General features: G+C 48.7%; 1 protein-coding gene and 1 long non-coding RNA gene across 2 annotated transcripts in view; one reads left to right on the forward strand and one right to left on the reverse strand.

Annotated features, from left to right (window-relative positions):
- Positions 1 to 2076: 2076 nt before the first annotated feature.
- GRIN2A (glutamate ionotropic receptor NMDA type subunit 2A) overlaps positions 2077 to 20880 on the reverse strand; it is a 369843-nt gene continuing 351039 nt past the window's right edge. Inside the window, 3 exon segments of the mRNA XM_019468560.2 lie at positions 2077 to 3470; positions 3472 to 4494; positions 10983 to 11221. Coding sequence (XP_019324105.2) covers positions 2694 to 3470; positions 3472 to 4494; positions 10983 to 11221 — 2039 coding nt within the window. The 3' untranslated portion in view covers positions 2077 to 2693.
- LOC109278306 (uncharacterized) lies at positions 10961 to 15328 on the forward strand. Its single transcript, XR_002085592.2, has 3 exons — positions 10961 to 11076; positions 11182 to 11319; positions 15203 to 15328. It is a non-coding gene; the product is annotated as an uncharacterized LOC109278306 (long non-coding RNA).

A 20880-nucleotide genomic window follows, 5' to 3' on the forward strand; every position in this document is an offset into this window, starting at 1 on the left:
TATATAGCATTCCAATCCTTATTGTTTATTTTGTTTAAAAAAAACACTTTGGGTATTAAAGGAAGCACGTGTTTTTTTCAGTATGTTACTGTTGGTTCTTTCAAAAGCCCCATCTTTAGTCTCTTTACCTAGATAAACATGGGGTTAAGAGCAAAAATTATGCTGTTGTTAGCAGGAGGGTTTTTGATCTATGGGACGTTATGAGTGTAAGTCACCTTCTCCCTGGAGGTCTCTGTCACAGTTGGCAGCCCCCTTGGGTTTTGAGGACACGGGAAGAAGACAGAAAGCCTCTTTGGGTTGATGACACAACACTGCCATGTGTGCTGGGGAGACTTTGTAATTCATTTCACGTCATGACACGCCAGTCTTGTGAGGGAAGGAGGTGATCCTGGATGGGGGGAATGTAGGTCTGGAAAGCAATGGGAGGGCAGAGGCAGAAAGTTCTAAAAGACAATACAGTCAGGGCTGTGCCTAAGACGGGAAATGGATATGGGGCTCTCGCAGTCTAGGCTTCTCCACTGTTGGCTCTTGGGCAGCAGAAGCATACCATCTGAGAAAGAAAATACAATGTCTGAATACGTTTGTCCTCGGTGCCTAGCCAGCCTCTTGGGCCTCTCAACCTCAAAGGTGAGGAGAGGACTTTTGGCCCCTCTGCCTCCCCACCGATGACCCTGAAACTTACTGCGACCACTTCTCATTACTGCCGGGTGCACTGGCCCAACGATGGAGCTATTCAATGAATCCTGAAGCTCTGAAAGAATCGTTCCTGGCCCCGCCCCCTGGCAGGAAAACCCTGCCTACAAGACAGAACGTGCCATGTGTAAAAGAAACAGGGTAGCTACCCCTCCGTCCCCTTCTCTGAGAACCCAAAGCAAAATGCGGGAGGAAACCAGGAGACTGTCAGGTTCATCTTAGCTTAGGGTTTCCACAGTATCTTCTTGTCAAGCAGACTCAGCCACTCTACAGAACCTGAGGCCTAGTCATCCCAGAAATCTCAGGGACAATAATGAATGTAAAATAATCCAAATCAGTACTATATAAAATGTGCAACTAACATTGTGGGGGTTATAATACTTAGTTTTTAAACTAGGAAATTCTGAGAAAGTGTCAGAACATAACAACTACCTTTTTTTTGGGGGGGGGGACTTGGTGTGAGTGAGGTACTGTGCCAAGAGCTTCTGATGCTGAAGCTTCCCCTTCTCCCCACAGTGTTTTTTTTTAAAGGCGTATCATTTCATATCACACACACACAGATCTGAGTAAAGCAAGAATCGGACAACGGGGGTGGCTCGGAAATGACAAATGCTCTGGGGAGTTTGTCATAGATCTCTGTTGGTGCTGGTGAAGCACTGTGCCTCCAATCGAGCGAATATTTCAGAAGAGAGAAATCGTGTTTGCCACTGAAGTTTATCCACGATTTTGGAGGATGCTCAGGGTCGATGCATGAGGGTCTCTCATGTTTTGAAGGCTTTTGATCTGAGGAGGTTGGGGTGGGAACGAGTGTCCAACTGAATTTCATGAGGTTAAGGACAATTAACCTAAAAGTGTGCCAGCCTTCAGTGGACAGACGGCATCGTACTTTTTACAGATCACGGTACACACGTGGCTGCTGGCATATATGCCACGATATTGACAACCCTGGGAACAGTGACATACACTCGGACTCCACCATAGCTGTTCGGGGACCGAACGAGTGATGGTCACTCTAGGAGGTAAGGGGTAACAGATACTATACAACCCTGAGTCGTCACCAGAAGGGGGGGGGGGAAACGCAGACTTACGTACATAGGAATCTTCAGGATAAACTACAACAGCCTCTGTGTCCAGAGACAGACGACCCACAGATTAGGTGTCGGAGACATACACGTATCGGTTTGTGCAGCTCTGAACAAGACCATCGAAGCCAAGGGTGAGAGAGTGTCTGTGAAACACACAAGTTGACATCCAGAGAGGTTCTCGTCGTTCTCCGCCTGAGGGCCCTCCTGGCCTTTTCCTCCAGATGAGTCTTGGAAACAGACTCTAGTGAAGGTAGCATGGTTACTGTGAACACGGGAATTTGCGATTCTTTGTGTGTGTGGTGGGGGGGGGGGGGGGGGGGGGCGGAGCCTGGGGTTGGTTCTGGGGTCGGGCCGGGGCAGTGACGGGAGGCATGACACTGAAGCTGAGACGGGTACAAAGCCAAACTTCCTAATCTCTTGCACGTCCATCTCGCTGCAGTGCAGACGCATTCGTAACTGCTGTGTCTGTTTCGGGTTTACATGCGTACCATATTGCTTATTCTGGATGAGAGAGACCGTTAGGCATTTCTGATGAGGAAATTACATGGTGGACTGGTCTTCGTGGACTTTGGAATATAGAAAATCATAACATCACCACTGGCCTCCGACGCATCGTTATTGCCAACATCCCTAGAGGGCGTGTCCCGGAGACCTGCCCTATTATTTATTATTTATTTGCTTTTTTTTTTTTGGTTAAGGACTCACCTATCCGGTATCTGCCATGCTCCGCACACGCCTCACAAGATTCCTTGAGGGGAAGACTATGGCATGGAGCCAGGTGCAAAAGAACCAACAAAAAAAATACCTTCCTAAATCCCCTTCTCTTTGCAGGCACCATCGGACATCCGACATTTACCCTCCAGAACGTTGGCAGTTACGTATGTTTCCCTATAGATAAAACATTAATGGAAGGTTCTAAACATCAGATTCGATACTAGGCATTTTCTTGTACACACGTCTACTGCTGCAGGAATTCAAAACCCGGGGGGTGGAGTACATATTGTTCTTATTTGCAGCATAAGGCCTAACATGCTCTGAGATATACACGTCGTCGTGGCCTCTACTGTCCCTGGAACAGTACGACGCTGTGGACCTCAAGGACGATCGAAGGTAGCTGTCATTCACGGCCTGGGACGGCAGCGAGTGTTTGTAAGGGTCCGAGGGGCATCTCCCAATGACTAAGCGTCGCTCGTCCCCATGGCAGCGGAGGAAAGGGTTCTCGGAGGTGTGGTCCGGCAAGAGAGACTTGCTCCGTTTGCTGTCCTGCAGACCCTGGGGTAAGAGGGAGCTTTTGTTCCCCAAGAGTTTGCTTGAGGGCACGCTACAGAGACTCCCGTACAGGTTTCCCTCCAGAAGCCGTTCCCGGTCCTTGAGGCTTATGCTCCTAGAGGGCCTGCTAAGGTCTGTCTCCCGAGGTTTGTCGAGAATGTTGTCATAGGAGTGCTGACGGCTGATCCTGAGTTTGTTCTTCTGGAACTGGAGGGTGCTGTTCTGCGCCCAGTCCTGCTGGTAGACCTCCTCCTGGGCGGCTGGGCTCCCTGTCTCCTGGAGCATCTGGTCTTCGTCGATGTCGTACAGGTTCCCCATCCGCAGGCAGGCGTCGCACTTGAATGGGGACCTCACGGTGAAGTGGCCTGAGTAGGTGGGCAGGTTGGAAAGGCAGCTCCTGCAGTGGGTGGAGTTCTGTCGGTACCAGCTCGCTGCCCTCGCTGTGAGGGGGACTCTTGTCTTTCAGGGTGAAGTGCTTGGAGTAGAACTTATACTTGTCATTGTTGGGGGGTCCGTCTTCATTGTGCAGGGGGTTCCTGGTGGCCGGCAGCGCGGGGTCCCCCTTGCGGAAGTTCTCGTCGTGGTCTGGGTAGGCGTCGGTAAAGTCCACGTTCTCGGGAAGGGCCATGTTCTCAACGAACTGGGGAGGGTCTAAGTGGAAACTGGGCTCCTTCTCACCATCGATGGTGTAGATCTTGTCCCTGGGGGAGCTCGCTTTGGTTTTCAGGTAGGAGCGCTCGACCTCACTGCAGTCCTTGGGGTATTTGGAGGCTGCTGACCTTTTGAAGTTGTCCTTGGTCTTGTGGTTCTTGTTGTTGTCTGGCTCTCTGTGGCACGTGGCCCGACTCGAAGTTTCCGAGATGTCCGAATGGGCCACCTCTTCTGGAAGGTATCTAGGACTCTTTAGGGAGTGGGTCCTGTTCTCCACTGCTCCCTCGTCCCTCTGGGAGACAGGGTTCTGGCTCAGGGAGTCTTGGCGCAGTGATTCCATGGATTTCTTCCAAAGCTGCCGGGGCCTGGAGTTCGCTTTGGATTCTGTGCTCACGGCCACCTCCACCGTGTTGGGGTTGGACTCATTGAGCGTGAGAGGGTGCTGTCCCTGGAACACATAGTTATTGAGGCTGTCCTTGTGCCTATTGGCCACGAATGTTTGCAGTTCGTTCATGTTGTCCCCAAAAATGGTGTCTTTCCCCTGAAAGGACCTGTTGTCTGAATAGATCAAATTTCCCTTATCTGAAACCATGTCCATGATGAGGGAACCTCTTTGGATGAAGTCTGCAGCCCTTTTGGGGGAATCCATTCTTGAGGAGTTCATGTTGGACATGTCGGAGATGTTTTTGGCTGACCGAAGGAGTTTTAACATGTTGCTCTGGGATCCGGTCAGGTTGAAGTCTGGAGACTTCTTCTTCTCTTCGATGTGTACTCCATGAATGCAGCTGTAAATGCCCTGTGGGAAAGAACACGAGACATCATCAGTGGCAGCAGGGACACAAAAACACTGCACACCCAGGCTTTACCTGCGAAGGTGAGATGTGTCCTTCTGGGAGGAGCCTCGGAGAGATGGCGAAATCCAATCTGAATCCTGGTACTGTTTCTTAAATGTACCAGACCAGTGGCAAAGTGCCCGGCTTCTCTGGTCTCCCTGGCTCAAGACGATCTGACACGTTTGCCTATGACACTCATACACAGAGTTTGAGAGAAGGTATCGACTAACGGTCACGTAACCATACAGGTCTCAGTGCCTCCACAGTGGAACCTGGGGTACTGGGTTGATAAGTGGGTTGCTAACTCATCTTTCCCCCTGGTTTCTCAGGATCATCTTTGGAGTGTGGATACCAGGGTCAGTTATTAAACTGGCACGGGCCCCCTGGGTTGCTCAGTCGGTTGGGTGTCTGACTTCGCCTCAGGTCATGATATCACGGTTCGTGGGTTCGAGCCCCACGTTAGACTCTGTGATGATGGCTCAGAGCCTGGAGCCTGCTTCGGATTCTGTGTGTCCTTCTCTCTCTGCTCCTTTCCTACTCACACACACACACACACACACACACACACACACACACACTCACTCTCTCTCTCTCTCTCTCAAAAATGAATTAAAAAACATTAAAAAATAGAATAAACTGGCATAAAAGGACCACCCATTATTAATTCTTCAGGGGAGCTGCCCCAGCAACATACTGAAGCTGTCAGTCAAGGCATGAGACCCAAGCAGGTCAACCAGAAAACCCTTTGTGGTCACTCTAAGGGTGGACATCAAATCCATGGGTGATCAATCACACATTTTGGGGAAGGATAGATACAGAAGCTGGAATAGAAGGAGCAGACGCGGGGAACTAGTCTTGTCACTATGTGGGGATGTTAGCCTGAGAGTGAAGCCATCATAGGAGGGAGCACGGTACAGGGGATGGAGAGACAGGACATGGTTGGAACCCCTGGGGACACCACTTGGGACTTTTCACTTATGCCGCTTAATATATTCCGTGTGTGTGTGTGTGTGTGTGTGTGTGTGTGAGAGAGAGAGAGAGAGAGAGAGAGAGAGAGAGAGAGAGAGAGAGAGAGAGAGAGTGTTTCTGTGCATCTCTGTGCTGCGTGTGGTTCCTGCTTACCTGCTGCCAGGAGGCAGGGTCTCCAGTGCGTGCTCCTGTGGCTGCTGGGTGACGGGATCACCCAAATGCACTGTGCAGTTCACAGCACGGTGCTTCTGAACCTGGCCTGTGAACCCACACCTCCCACCCAGCTCAGTAACATGGGAATCTTACACCCTGACCCAGCGAGATTTGGCTTGTGTGGGTGAAAACCGGTGTATCTCCTGTACGTTTGGATCAACCCAGGTCTGTGCCTTGATTTCATTTTGTCAGTATTATAAAAAAGTAGGAGTTAATTTTTGTTGTTTTCTACAGGCGCCCCGCTGGCTCAGTCGGTAGAGCATACGACTCTTGGTATCAGGGTCGTGAGTTCAAGCCCCACATTGGGTATGGAGCCTACTTAAAAAAACATTTTTTTTTCTAAATCTGTAATTTTGTTCTAATGAGCTCCCCCCACACTGCTAGAGATTTTAAGAACTTCTGTCCCACCCCCCTTCCCTGACAGAGCAATATGTTAAAACCAGCTGAGATGGGCTGGCTGTCTGTTTGAGGGGGGGCCCACAGAGGTGGTCAGGGGGCTGAGTTATGTTTCAGGAGCAGGAGGATGGCTGCTGACTGCTTTTGCTCTTCCCCAGTTTGCCCTAGGGCTCACAGGATACTGGGAAGGCACTTCCAGCTGCTGGGGTGCAGGGGGAAGCCTCGGAAAGGAGGCCACGCGATGGACCCAGCCCATACCCCAGGCTTGGGTGCTAGTGTTCTCCCACTCAGTTGACCCACCTTCTTGATGGGCTGCTGAGGAGGAGGGGGTGCATATCAGAGACACACGGAAAGAGCCAGAGCCTGGAACCCACTGGAAGTGAGTCCCAGCTCCACCTGTTAGTAGCTCTGTGACCTTGGATAAGCTGCTGCAGCCTAAAAAAAATGTGTTCTAACATTTATTTTTGAGGGGTGGGAAGGGACACAGGGAGAGAGGGAGACAAGAGAATCCCAAGCAGAGCCTGACGCGGGGCTTGAACCCATGAGCCGTGAGATCATGATCTGAGCCAAAGGTGAAGGGTCAACTGACCGGGTGCCCACCTTTTCTGGTGCCCTTCTTTTCTGTCACCTTTTACTCCTTCACACGCTAGCACGAGACCCCACTGCACACTTTCCCATGGCTGCAAGAAGACGCATGCTACCCTTTACTACCGAAGGTTCGTTCTCCTCGGACAGCAGCCCAGACCCTCCCTCGGCCCCGCCGTGGCTCTCCTCAAGGGCCCCTGACCCCTCAGAACACTCCTGATGGGGCATGCACCCTACTGCCCTCTGTGGTTCCCTGGAGTCTGGGCTTGACCCCTGATGTATCTTCCAAGGCCTACACGTTTGTGTCCCCCCAACAAATCCACATAATGAGATCCTGACCCTAAAAGTTGATGGTGTTAAGAGGTGGGGCCTTTGGGAGGGGGTTAGGTCATAATGGTGGGGCGCTGGCCAGGCAGATGACTGCCCTCGTAAGAGAGGCCCCACATTGCCCACGGCCCTTCCACGTCGTGAGGACACAAGGAGAAGCCTTATGACCCAGAAGGGGACTCTCACTTGACCACGCTGCACCCTGATTTCACACTCCCAGCCTCCAGAACCATGAGAAGTAGGTGTCTGTTGTTCACAAGCCACCTAGTGTGTGGTGTTTGGTGATAGCGGCCCTGGGAGACTGAGGCAGTATCTACTTCTGCTCTCTTGGTCCTGACTGTGGGGGAGCCAGAAGCCCGTCACTGTCCCCAGGATCCCCTCCAAGGAGCCCATGGGACAGGCTGCCACAGTCTCCATCCCGTGGTCTCTGTCTTTGCTACGTCTCCAATTCCTCACGGCCGAAAACCGAGGTGGGTTCTTTTTGCTGGTGACACTGACTATTTTCTTCTAGGGGAGAGGGAGAACATTTTGGAGAGAAAAATTAAGAGCCTCCTGCAGACTAGAGGGCACATTTATTTTTTAACCCGGAAAAGCCAAAGGCCCCAGCTGTGGGAGAAACTGGGTTCTCATGTGAAGTGAACGACGTCTTTAAGCTCTGGCCCGCCCCCTTGGCAGGCCACGAGTGCCCATATATCCAGTCTGTATTTTGCTGCACTATCCAGGAGCTTCCCAAGGGACATCGAGCTCTTGGGGACACTTGCATGTGTCTGCTGCGTGGCAACAGCTAGGTCCACAGGCTGGGTGTTGAAGGTGCTACCAGAACTGGTGAGTGGAGACCCCTGGCTGCTGTGCAGGAAAACACCTGTCTCGGGTGCAGGCACCTTTCAGAGCATCCTGGATCCACGTCCCTACACTCAGAAATGGACGGAAGCATGCAACCCAGCCCGGTGCACAAGACAGTCCTCCTCTTTCCTGCCTTGTTCTGGCATGATAGGTGAAGCAGGAGACATAAGGTGAGGCCGAAAGGGTCCTGTTCCGCCCTTCAGGGCCTCAGTTTCTCCATATCCATAGGATGGGTGTGGTCATGTCACACACAGGTGCTGTCAGGATTAGAGATGACAGGGGGACGTCAGTCACCTGGCCCTTACTTGCATGCTGGGCATGATTCGTTGTGGGGTTGTGATCTTGGCTTGGTAGGAAAAAGTGGGTTCTTGGCTTGGGGATTCCCCACTGCACGTTTGTTAAAGAAAATGTTTACATGCCTACAACGAGGGCGCTTCTGTTTCTGTGTGTATGGCCTGCTCGGTGTGAAGAATATACATGTAAGCTGGCATGTGTGTGAACGTACCCATAAGACGAATTTAAGAGATGTGTGTTAGCCCTTGATCAGAAAGGAGGAACATTTTTCTTGAGCAATCTGAAAGCCCTGCTATGCGTGAAATTGGGTGCTGAGCTCATTCTGAGTTCCCTAACAAATGAGAGAGGCAGGAAAAGTATATTAAATGTGAAATCTTTCTCTTCACACATATTAGGGCTGCACTTATTTAAAAGATAGTATCTGGGGAGAAGGAGGGTCAGTGCTCAAGTAGCATTCCCTGCAGCCTTTGAGGACACAGGAATGCTGGTGGATGGGAGTCCCCAAGGGGCACAAAAGTCCTTGCAGTGCTCCTGTGAGGCACGGGGTCCTCTCTCCCCCAGGGAGGGGAGACTGAAGTTCAGATTCCAGCCTGTAAAGCTGATGATGCCTACTCCTGTGTGCCCCACTGCCCCCCAATCCTGCTCAAGATGCTTGCAAGGGAAGCGGGGGATTTAGTTCATGCCTCATAATGACGGTCCTCTCAACTGGCTGCCTTAATGGTATCTCAGAGGAAACGCTCTTCGAGATCCAAGCAGGATTTACAAGGAAATGCAACAGTGTGCATTTGCTCATGATAATCCCAGAGTCATTTGGGTATGGAAAGCCTTTAGTAATTGGTGGAGAGAATTAGCTTAAAGTTGGCATAATACCTAGCTAGATGCGTGCACATTGTTATTTTTAAGCAGTCTGTGTTTAGATGCCATCAAGTTAATTAGGAAATATGTATTTGCACAGAATGCAAGTTAAGAGTGCCACTGAACAGAAAACAATAAATCTTCCTCACTAAGCTAATATGTGCCTTCTGAATCTCCAAAGTTCTTAAAATCACCAAATGCTAAGAAAACACAAATTCCTTTAAAAATGATTATTTAGTTTTCCCAATAACCATTAGCATATAAAACCAGGTGTTTGTACCCAAGTGTTTTTCACCATGTTTCATGTCTTAATTCATTAAATTCTTTCAGAGTGAAAACATTCCAAGGTGAGTAAATGGGAGAAATAGGTAGATAAATAAATGGACGGGATGGATGGATGGATGGATAGGTAAATGGGTGTAGGGATGGATGTACAGATGGATGAATGAAATGGGTAGATGGATAGATAAAACAGGTGGGTGGATAGATGAGATGAATGGATGTATGGGTGAAATGGGTGAGTGGATGGATGGATGGGTGAATGGATAGATGGACGGATGGATGGATGAAATGAATGGATGTACGGGTGAAACGGATGGATGGATGGATGAACTAGGCAGATGGATGGAAGAATGACTGATGGGCTGTGAGGTAAATAGATGTTATATTCTGTTAGAAGATGAGTGAAGGATATGCACATATGATGTAAGTGACAACAAGATCATGTCAGTTGCACGCACATATGTGTCATGTACTATGATCTGTGTCAAATCTCTTGTGTTGCTTGTATTTGATGTTTGTTGCTTGTGTGGGAACCTGTGCTCTGGCTGGTACCACACCACCTCGGCTCAAGTCCCGGCTCCACCAAGGCTGGGCAGCCGTGGATGATCCTCTGACCTCATTCCCCATCTGTAATCTGGGATGAAGAACAGTTACACGCCTCACAGAAATGGCTTGTAGGTGAAATGAGATGAAGAGTATGAAGTCCGTACAGGGTGCTTGGCACCTATCTGTGCTGCACAAATACAGGCATTTTCCATGATCGTTGCTATTACTGATGACCCATATGTGCTTTTTTGTGGTAATATACACATGCCACATTGCGTAACAGGAGAGGGGTTTTCCTTGCATTGTGGGTGAGTTCGTTATAGCATGTGTGTTTGCGGCTGTAGTTCATGCTGGGTTGAATGTGTATTTTGTTTTCTGTTTGACATGTGTGCCTTTCCTTGTGGCCCTTCGTGTCTTTGTTTCGTTGGAGGCTCTGTTGTAATGCAGACGCTCTTTGTGTTTTGTTAGACGTGTGGATGCAGAGCATGGCATGGGATGTATATTTGGTTTTGGCATATGTGTCCCACTGGGATGTGTGCATAAACTGTAACATCCTGCACAGGAATGGTAGTCGTGTCGTAAAGCACATCGGCTGCTCACGGTGGATGCCACAGACTACTTCGTTTGGCCTACGTGGTATTTTGGTGTTGTCTAAAAAAATGGAACTAGTTACTAATATTTAAAGAGTGGGAAGCCTTCACATAAAATCAGATGACTACTTTCTCTCTGACAACCTACAAGACCTGATAATATTGCCCTTGAATTCCCATAAGACAATACTCAGCAGGACCTGAGGACTGCCCCCTCCGGGTGTGGTAGGCATTCTCAAGTGTTCCCTCACCTTGAACCCCAGAGACATTTGCTGTTTTTCATCTCACTGGTGCTATTTTTCTCATGCCCAGCCTGCATTACCCATTTTCCTTCCCTCTCTGGCTTCCGCCGTCACCTGGGTTTGCTACCCCTGGGTTAGGAACACACAGAATCTGGATGCCTTTACGACAAGCCCAACAGGGATTGGTGAGCGAGGGCAGGATGTGCAAATCACCCCCCACCCAGGAGTCCAGAGTCCTCGATTCTCTGGGAGCCCCGTGCTCTTCTGGACCTGCCGCTGCATCGAGAACGAGCTGCCCGAGGTACTGACCCTGCTGATGGAGAACAGCAGCCCCGGCCGGTCGGAGCACACGCCCGTGAAACAGAAGCGCAGCTTCCAGTAGAAGAGGTGTTCCCAGATGAAGGTGATGAGGCTGAGGGCCATGGCAGCCGCCAGCATGTAGAACACGCCCGCCATGTTGTCGATGTCCAGCTGACTGCTCATCACCTCGTTCTTCTCATTGTGGCAGATCCCCGTGAGCCACAGTGTCTCCAGCTCCTCCATCTCGCCTGGACAGAGGACAAGAGCCACAGGCAGTGAGGAGCACGGTATACACTCTGGTTCTGGACACACGCGGGTGACCCACAGCTGGACATGCAACCTGCAGGTGAGTTCCTGATGGCACCATGTCTGCATGCGCTCATTCGTTGGGAGAAGGTAATAACGATAACAATACCTACCTGATCTCGTGAGGAGGATGAAGTGAGATAATGGATAGTTACGTTCAGTCCGGGTCATATTTTTGTTTTTGTTTTTGTTTTAATGTCATTGCGTTCTGCCCTTCCTGCTTTTCTCTACCTGTGTCTCTGACACCCACCCAAGCCTGGAATAGGGCCCTACCATGGAAAGGCTCATGTTCCAGGTACGACTTCATCACTTCCTAGCTCCTTCAGAACTATATCTCTCCTGTCTATAAAATGGATATAATAATAGTGCATACTTCCTAGACTTCTGGGGAGGACCAAATGAGCTGATGGGTGCAAACTTTCTAAAGGTAGTGCCCGGCTTATGGTAAGTGTTCATAAATAGTAGTGTTCACAGGATGGAAACGCCCAGCACCATGCCTGGCACACGGCAGTCCTCGCATATATGTTGCTTCTTTCATTTTCCTTTAGAACATCTGGGGCTATTCCAGGAAGTCACCCACCACCAGTGCACTTGGGGCAAAAAGCACGAATGGAAAAGAGGCTTCTCGATCAGCTCTGAATGGCTCCTTGCAAACTAAACACCTCGCCACTTGAGCAGGCAGCTAGAGAAGCAGGTGGAGTTTTCAATGGAAAAGAAAAAGTAGGCGTGCGTAGCATTATTTCATCTTTTATGTGTGTTTCATCCAATTGCCATTTAGGAGGAAATTCTCTGATCTAAACGTCTAGCAATTAAACTGTCTAGCAGTTCACGAAACTATGGCACTTACGCTACGATTCAGACTTTAAAAATTATCCTTCAAGGACAGTGAAAATCACAGATGATGTATATAATGTTAAACGGAAAGTATGATTTTGGGGCATGTGTGTGTTATCTAAGATATAATATGAAACAGGCAGAGAAAAGTAAAGGAAATACTGCAAATGTTTCTTTGATTCCCTTTGGAAGAGGTTAGCACAATTAATGCTTTCAAGTTGCTTTCTTTCTCACTCTTGAATGATTTGGCTGAACAGAGCAATCTAGGTAGATAATGATTTTTTTCTGGACCTTTTGAAGATGTTACTGAGTTTTCTTCTGATCTGGATTATAGTCGTTGAGAAGTCGGCGAGTAATCTAACTGTTGCTACCTTCTATGCACTCTGTGCTTTTTCTCTGATTGTTTTTGAGACTTTCATTTTGTCTTCGGTGTGGAATTGAAATGTGGATTTGCTTTAGGATTTTTTCTGCTCTGTGACCCAGTGGCGTTCTTTGACGTGTGACTTATAACTTTAATTCTGGAAAAATCTCACCCATCCTTACTTTGAATATCGACTCTCCCTCTCCCCCCCATTTTTAAAAACTTAATAGAATGTACTTTTTAGAGTAATTTTAGGGTTACGGAAAAATTGAGAAGTTCAGTGGGTACAGCAAGTTCCCATACACTCCTCTCATCCTCCCCCCCCCCCCCCCCCCCGCCCTGCCTCAGTTTCCTCTATTAACATCTGGCACTGGGGTGGTAATTTTTTTTTAACAATTCATGAACAGGTATTGATACATTATTACTAATTCCACACTTCACATTACGGTTCACGCTTTGTGTTGTATGGTTTTGTGGGTTTTGCCCAATGCTTAATGCCATGTTATCTGCCATTACAGTATCGTATAGAATAGTTTCACTGCCCTAAAATTCCCGTGTGCCCCCGATTCACCTCTCTTCATGCCCCATCCCAACTCCTGACAAGCACTGATCTTTTAATGGTCTCTATAGTGTTGCCCTTTCCAGAACATCCCATACTTGGAACCATAATGCACACAATAGCCTTTTCAGACAGGTTTCTTTCACAGTAACAACATGCATATTTTTTATTTATATTTTTTTAATTAAAAAAATTTTTAACGTTTATTTTTGAGAGAAAGAGAGCATGAGGGGGAGAGGGACCAAGAGAGAGGGAGACACAGAATTGGAAGCAGGCTCCAGGTTCTGAGCTGTCAGCACAGAGCCCGATACGGGGCTCGAACTCACGAACCGTGAGATCATGACCTGAGCTGAAGTCGGACACTCAACTGACTGAGCCACCCAGGTGCCCCAACATGCATCTTTTTTAAATGTGGGCAGTCATCTGATTTATAAAAAGATGCAACAAAATTTAAAATGATAAAAAATATCAATTTCAAAACATCAAAAAGTGAGTGTATTTAACCATACTCAGCCCATAACAGAGCAAATGGGTAAGTGGAATAATTCAAGCTGGAGCATATTGCTATACGAACTGGCAGCAGTAAAAGTTGATAAATGAAGGCAGAGGAACTCTATTCAGAATTAGAACCGAGGGGCTTCGTAATCATCTGGCGTCTGTTCCATGTTGTACTTATGGCTAGAAATGCACATGATGGGAACTTCAGAGGTCTTTTGGATCCTTCCTTTAAGCTCCTGGTCAGCAGTGGCTACAGTGCAGGGCTTGTGCTGAGAACAGTATGCATATAAGTTCCTCCACGTCCTTCCATGGCTTGACAGCTTGCTTTTGTTTGTGAATAATATGCCATTGCATAGATGTACAGTTTGCTCATTCCCCTACTGAAGGATATTTCGGCTGCTTCCAAGTTGGGGCAATTACGAATAATGCCGCCATAAACATCTGTGTGCAGGTTTTGTGTGGACGTATGTTTCCAGCTCATTTGGGGAAAGACCTAGGAGCACGACGGTAGGATTGTGTGGTAAGAAGATGTGTAGCCTCGTGGGCAACTGCCAAGCCCTCTTCCGAAGTGGCCGTGCCATTTCGTGTCCCCTGTTGAGCTCCCTTCACTCCACATCCTCACCAGCATTTCTCATGTTGTCAGTGTTTCGGGTTTTAGCCGTTCTAATAAGGTGCATAGTGGCATCACATTGCTCTGAGCTGCAAGCCCCTAAGGACATGTGACGATTCTCTTTTCTTCTGATTGTGTTTTAAGTATTCTAAACCTTCTCATTCTGTTCTCTAGGTTATTCACTTTGCTTTAGTATTTTCCATTCCTTTATCACTCTGTCCTGTGGTTAGATGCTTCCCGCAGATCTATTTTCCAGCTCATTTATTCTTTTCATTAGTAATATTTAGCGTTATGCTGTCATTTAATCTATTCTAGTTCTTATATTCACCTGGCCATTTAAAAATTCTGCCTGTTCGTTTTTATCATAATGTCTCATTCTTCTGTTATGACTTAAAAAAAACTTCTATATTTAATAATTTCAAACCCACCATCTTTCAGATTATTCTCTGCCTTGCCTCCTCCCCCTAGTCCTTGTTGGGATTCACATACGTCTGGTTGCTGTGTGTGCTGACCTCATGGTGGATTTCTTCCTTGTGCTGTTTGTGACTTCTGAGTCTGAGCTAATACTCAGCAGAGGTTGTTTTCCCCCCTAAAGCATGGGGCCCCCAGGCACACTGGGCTATAGGAATGTTCTTACAGTGGGGTCGAGTTAGCTTCTTCTGTGGTTCCCAAGGTACTCCCAAGGTAACAGTTTCTGTATGAAAAAAAAAAAATGTGACTGCCTTTGCCACGCCATTTAGTGTACATTTGGACCTCCATACTCATTTAGGTTTTTAAAAACTATTTATTTTGGGGGGTGGAAAGCACAAGCGGGGAAGGGGCAGAGAGAGGAGAACAGAGGATCCGAAGCAGACTCTGCAGTGACTGACAGCAGTGAGCCCACCGTGGGGCTCTAACCCACAAACCGTGAGATCATGACCTGAGCCGAATTTGGACGCTTCGCCGACTGACCCACCCAGGTGCCCGGATATTCATTTAGGTTTTAATTTCTCACTCAAGAGCTTCAAAGAGATGGCAAGGCGACTTTCACTGCCTTCACTTTTATGGACAGCTTTTTCTAGTCTTTTCACAGATGCGCTGATTCACTGGAGAGCTCAGATTTATGCATCCACATACCTTGGATGTTAAAGCCACGGCCTCCACCCCTGCTGCCTAGGTCCCCTGAGGCTGCCGCACCTCAGCAGGAAAAGTGCCCGTGAGAATATCCCATCCCCTTTGGTTTCCTTTCCCTTTGCTCTTTACTGTGCTTTGTGCAAGCACGCATGTGCATATGCATGCGTGCCTACGTATGTGCAGATGTGCATGCGCGGGTGTATGCGTGAGCATGCCTGGAAGGGTGCGCATGCGCAGTCGTATGTGTGCGCATGCGCCTACTTCTAATCCTGCGCTGTGATGTGTTTGTAGCCGCAAGGGGGCTGCTGCTGATTTAGTCTCCGTTGTACCACAACCGTAGAGGCACGTATACCTCTTGGTATCAGGGCTACAAAAGCATTGCATTTTTGAGGGGAGACAACAGAAAACCTATCCCTTTGTAAGTTCATCACCTACAAGGAAGGGTGCTGGCTCACCAGTGGTGCAGGCTAAGTTATGGGAAGGGACATCTCAGTTTCAATTCCTTTCCTTCCGACAGCCTCCAGAACTTTGCACATGATCACATTTGTCCCGGGATCCTGTGTATCATCATCTCATCGTCTACGCCGGGACGCCGGCACCCCCACCTGCTCATCCAAACCCTTCTACGTTTTGGCTTCCTCTTCTCAAAAACACCAGTGCCGTCCCTTCGAAACTACTGCGTGCTGTTGACTTTCCTCTCCCTTTGGAGTTTGGGAGGACACAAAAGTGAGTCTTCTCACCATGTTTGCGTCCATGTTTTGTATGCCCAGAACAGGGTCAGTCTGGGTAAGGAAGAAACATCATTAGATTCCTTTCACGATGTAAATACAAAGACTGCCTTCTCACCAAACATCTCTCTCTGAATAAGTCACCTCGGTAAACCAGACCCGTGTCGCAAAAGGAGGGCAGACGCACATTTCTCAATCCCAATTACAGCCTGTTCCAGTCATTTTGCAGTCACTCATTTCCTGCCTTGTGGCCTTCTACTAGTTCACTGAACTGTAGTTCAAATACTTTCTTATTTCGTTTTTAATTTACTCAAGTATATTGTAATCTCCTTGGGGGAGATCAGGGACCGTGTTTCATGATTTTGATATTTTTCATGGCCTGCAGCACACAGCAAGCACTGAATCCCTATTTTCTGTTTCTATTTCTTTCCCTGCATCCCGGGGCTTAAATTAGGCAGCACTGCAAACATGTTCAGATCTGCCGGGTGAGTTTTTCTGCCATATAAATAGAGGAAACACAGATCAAAAGGGAGCTTGCCGTGGGCTTGGGAGTAAGAGGCTGAGAAGTATGCATGTCCTCAGCTGGGGTGAAGCGGCGAGGGTCATTTTTCGAAGGAACAGCTCTAAGATGCTCGTTCCACCGTCCGTTTCTTCCATTACAAAGAGGTCGCGATCTTTGTCAATGTGGTCTTGTGAGCTGGAGCTGGTAAGTGGGACAATTAAATCTGTTTCCTGAGGCAGACTCATTCTTGCTGGGAAGACAAAAGCTAAGTGCTCTCCTGGGAGCACAGAGAGCCTGGGCCACTGTGGGTGTGCGGCCAGGCTCCAGTGTCGTCCTCCTCGCACCTGAGAGGACAGGTCCCTGCATGAAGCTGCAACCCCCCCCCCCCACACCCCCACTGCCGCATATATACATCTAGGGGCAGGAGGCTCACGAGCACCTGAGAACACCTCTCCATCCAAAGTTCTTCCTGTATCTGTCTTCAGGGGGCACGATGTTGTCTGCCACAGGTAATCCCTGCCGACCTCTGAGTTCTGTGCCGCCCTGAGGAAGGCTGTAAGGCCCATACACAGAGCAGGCATCCCAGCTCTCTCCCTTCCCAGTGTTGCCATGAAAAGGCAGAGTGGTGGGGCTTTAAGAGGCAGGGGCCAGAAAGATGTAAAATCTAAAAGGGAACAGGTGAGAATAATTGAGACAGAATCAGCCATATGCCTGAGACTTGCTTCCATTAGCTGCTTGGATGATGCTGTGAGGCTGCTGAGTATGTATCCAGCCACTCACTCAAAAGGTACATGCTCGTTTCTAGTTTGCAAAAAGGAGGCAATGCAAATTCAAATAGACACCTTCCCCAAAAGCACAAGAAAGAACGTTGCACGTAGAAAACACTAGGATGAGCCTCAGGAGGGAGGGCCCTTACCTGACAGGTTTGAGGAGCGAGTCCAGGCATGCTGTCGGGTGGAGACTGCCCACACTGGACTGCCTTCAGCACTTAGGACCCATTTGACCTTGGTCCCGGTACTCTGCTTGCCTACCCATCCACTCATCCATTCCTTAACCTATCTTCCTATTCTCATATTTAACAAAGTTACATAAATTCCCTTCCATTTCAGGCACTATGCCAGGATTTTCCAAAATTAACCCATGCAACCCTCATGTCAACCCAATGTGTTTGGAGCCATCACCACACCCATTTTACAGACACACAGAAAGGAATCTGCGCTCTCTCTCTAGCGCCTACAAGCAGCACGTGACAGCATCTCCTACGAGTCGTGCTGGAGTTCAGTGAGGTCACGTGCACACCCATTGCTCAGGAATCGTTGGAGATACTGTTAGTTCCTATATGAAGCCAGGGCAGCTCAGGGTGTTGGTGGATCTCATTCCCCCTGCCCTCTGCCTTGCCAATTCGTGGAGTCTGTGATCCCCGGAGGGCACGTCCAGAGAGAAGGCTTCGCCCTCCAAGAGGAATCTGTTATGTCCAAAGTAAGAGAAATCAGTTCCTTATCTGTCCTCAGACTCCTCTGCACTTCCAGAGGGACTGCAGTAGCTTTTCAGATTAGATTTCATTCTGCTCCGTAAGACTGTCTGAGAGCTGAGGGGATTGCATCGGGAAGAGATTTTATAGCATGTGGTGTGCGTAGCCTTCAGACTTCCTGAGCATTTCTCCCCCGAGGTCGCTTGTAAAAAGTTCATTTTGGACCTGTACCCTTTAGGCTTTGTGCAGGGCCTGAAAATATGCTGCAGTACATCTTGTGACACCAGCCCACACACAGACCCTCGCTGGCACATATCCACATACTGCTTTTTCTTGGTGTCGGGCCAAAGCACCTGCCCCGAGGCAATGACGCTATGGAAGGATGTAGCGTGTGGTTTGACGAAGCTGGGTGTGATGCCCTCTTTCATTTCTAGTCAAGGAAGCTGATGCTCTTTGGTTCTCCGAAGGCTTCATTTGGTCTTGCCTTACTCCCTCATTCATTTGCTCGCTCATTCATTCACTGAGAAAAGAACATTTTTAAAGCATTTAGATGGGGTGCCTGGGTGGCTTGGTCGGTTAAGCGTCTGACTTCGGCTCAGGTCACGATCTCACGGTCCGTGAGTTCGAGCCCCATGTCGGGCTCTGTGCTGACAGCTCAGAGCCTGAAGCCCGTTTCAGATTCCATGTCTCCCTCTCTCTGACCCTTCCCTGCTCATGCTCTGTCTCTGTCTCAAAAATAAATAAAACATTTAAAAAAATTGAAAAAACATTTAGCACGTGGTTGGCGGCATCCCTGTATTTTCATGTAGAGACAAATCCTACGTAGTCTTGGGGTGCCGCTAACTCTGAGTCCTTTAGGAGGGAGGATCCTGCAAACCAGTAATTCTGGCAAGATGAGATGCCTGTGCATGGGGCTGGAGGCAGGAGAAACGTGGGGCATCTGGACATTGGAGAGAGGTGCAGAATTTGCAGGGAGGAAGAAGTGATCGAAGGGGGCCCAATCACAAAGGACCTGGCTTTTGTGTTGAGGAGCTAGGGTGTCCAGGGGGTGGGGGGGACACCGGATGAGACCAGCTGTATGCTTGCTGCATCCAAGATTCTTCAGTGTCCGTCTCCCCACACATAATGTAAGGCAGGCTGTTACGGGTGGGTGGGGTGGCAGATTTGAGTGATGGGGCTACAGTACGGAGGTCTCCAGTAAATTCCATCCCGGTGACAGAATCACTGTTGGAGTCCTGTCCCGGTCTCGGGGGCAGGCAAGCCATGTGGATGAAACTCTCCTGCTCTCAGGATATATGGTAACTACAGAGAACTCTATCGGCAGGAAATCACTGGTAAGGATCCGTTGTGAATTGTCATCCCCATCACCAGGGCCCATGACAGTTTACTCTGGATGTACCAGCTGTGTGGTATCATGCTGAAAACTAGCCAGTGGGCACCTCTTCAATGCAGCTCAGAGGTCTCCACTTGCAGGAAGTCTTCCCTGAATGCACAAGGACATGGGTACGAGATCACGGTTTCTCCTTCCACAACATCCTGGGTCTTTCATCAGCAGAGAATCTGTCGCACTCCAGTATAGTTGCCACTTGCTTCTAAGTCTTCTCCATTGGGAGGTGACTTTATTCCCCCATTTGGGGACTTTATTCAGGGTGGGCATCCTGCCATATTCTTCTTATATCCCCAGTCCCTGGCACAGGGCTCAGCACACAGAGGATCCATACAACTGTGTTGACTGTAGATGACACGAGGCTCCTTTCCTCGATCAGCTTCTGATACACTGGAGCATCAGCATAAGGCAAAGAGAGGAAGCAATCTGTGAAGTCCCAAGCAGAGGGGTCAGGAATCATCTCTGAAGCCCAGAAATCAAGGCCAACTCTCAGGGCAAGCGAGTTTCGATCAAAGATCCTAGCATAGATTTTGGTGGTTCCCCACAGGGAACCAACTTCCATCTATAGCCGAAAGACGTCAGGATGATGTCGCTGCTGATCCCATTAGGGTTTTGCTGTCAATGCCAAGAGGAGAGCTGACCCCGTTTCAATCCTGTTTTCATGTCTTGCCCAGGGACTGGGCACTTCATGTTTCTCAGAAGCCCGAATGGAATTGGAAATGGCAAAGGAACAATTTTCTTTGTCGAAATCTAGGGCACCGTCAATGACAGGCTCATGCTCTCGACGATAACAGATTCGGTCACTGTGAGCTCTGAACTGTGGTCCCCAGAGTGAGGACAGCTTGGGGTCTGCAGGGTTGACACCACGTGTTCTTTGTCCAGTTGCCCTGGAAGGAAACTGCTGTCAGGTCTGGGATGGAGTCTGTGGGCCTGGAACAGAGTGAGGTCAGCTAGATCGTTCGATTACTGACCTTGGTGCCTTACCTTTGTTAATTTTACATTCTTGACTCAAAGCCAGGTGACCTTGGATCTGGAAATCGCATTCCAGAGCCTAGGACCTCTGTATCCATGACCTATGAGGGTCAATGAACAATTTGTGGAGAGAAAAAATTAAAAAACCTTCGGTGATGGTGATAGTACAAGAACCTGGACACAAATAGACTAAATCTGGAAGATGCATCTCCCTTATTTAAGTGTCAGAATATTCCATTTCTGTATAATGCTGAGAAGTCACAAAAGCAACATAAAAATAGGGCCAAGCTTAAAAGTATCCAGTCAGATGCAGAGACAGGCTGTCTTTGGCATCAGTGTTTTACTACCACCTTCCAGCTGAGGTCTCTGCTCTGTGGACAGAGCCAGGAGCACTGCATGAGGCAGTGCTGCTGGTCGCCATCTGGCTGAGATTTCACAGGCCACACGATCAGCGGTGCACTGTGGACTTGGGGACTTGCATGCACACAGGTCCCCAGCCTGTGTGTTCCTGAAGAAGGAGAAGGAAGAAGAGTCTAGAGATTGTGCAGCCCCATCAAACATCAGAC

This window comes from Panthera pardus, unplaced genomic scaffold (genome assembly GCF_024362965.1).
Source record: "Panthera pardus isolate Hobbes unplaced genomic scaffold, ASM2436296v1 HiC_scaffold_5, whole genome shotgun sequence".
NCBI lineage: Eukaryota > Metazoa > Chordata > Mammalia > Carnivora > Felidae > Panthera > Panthera pardus.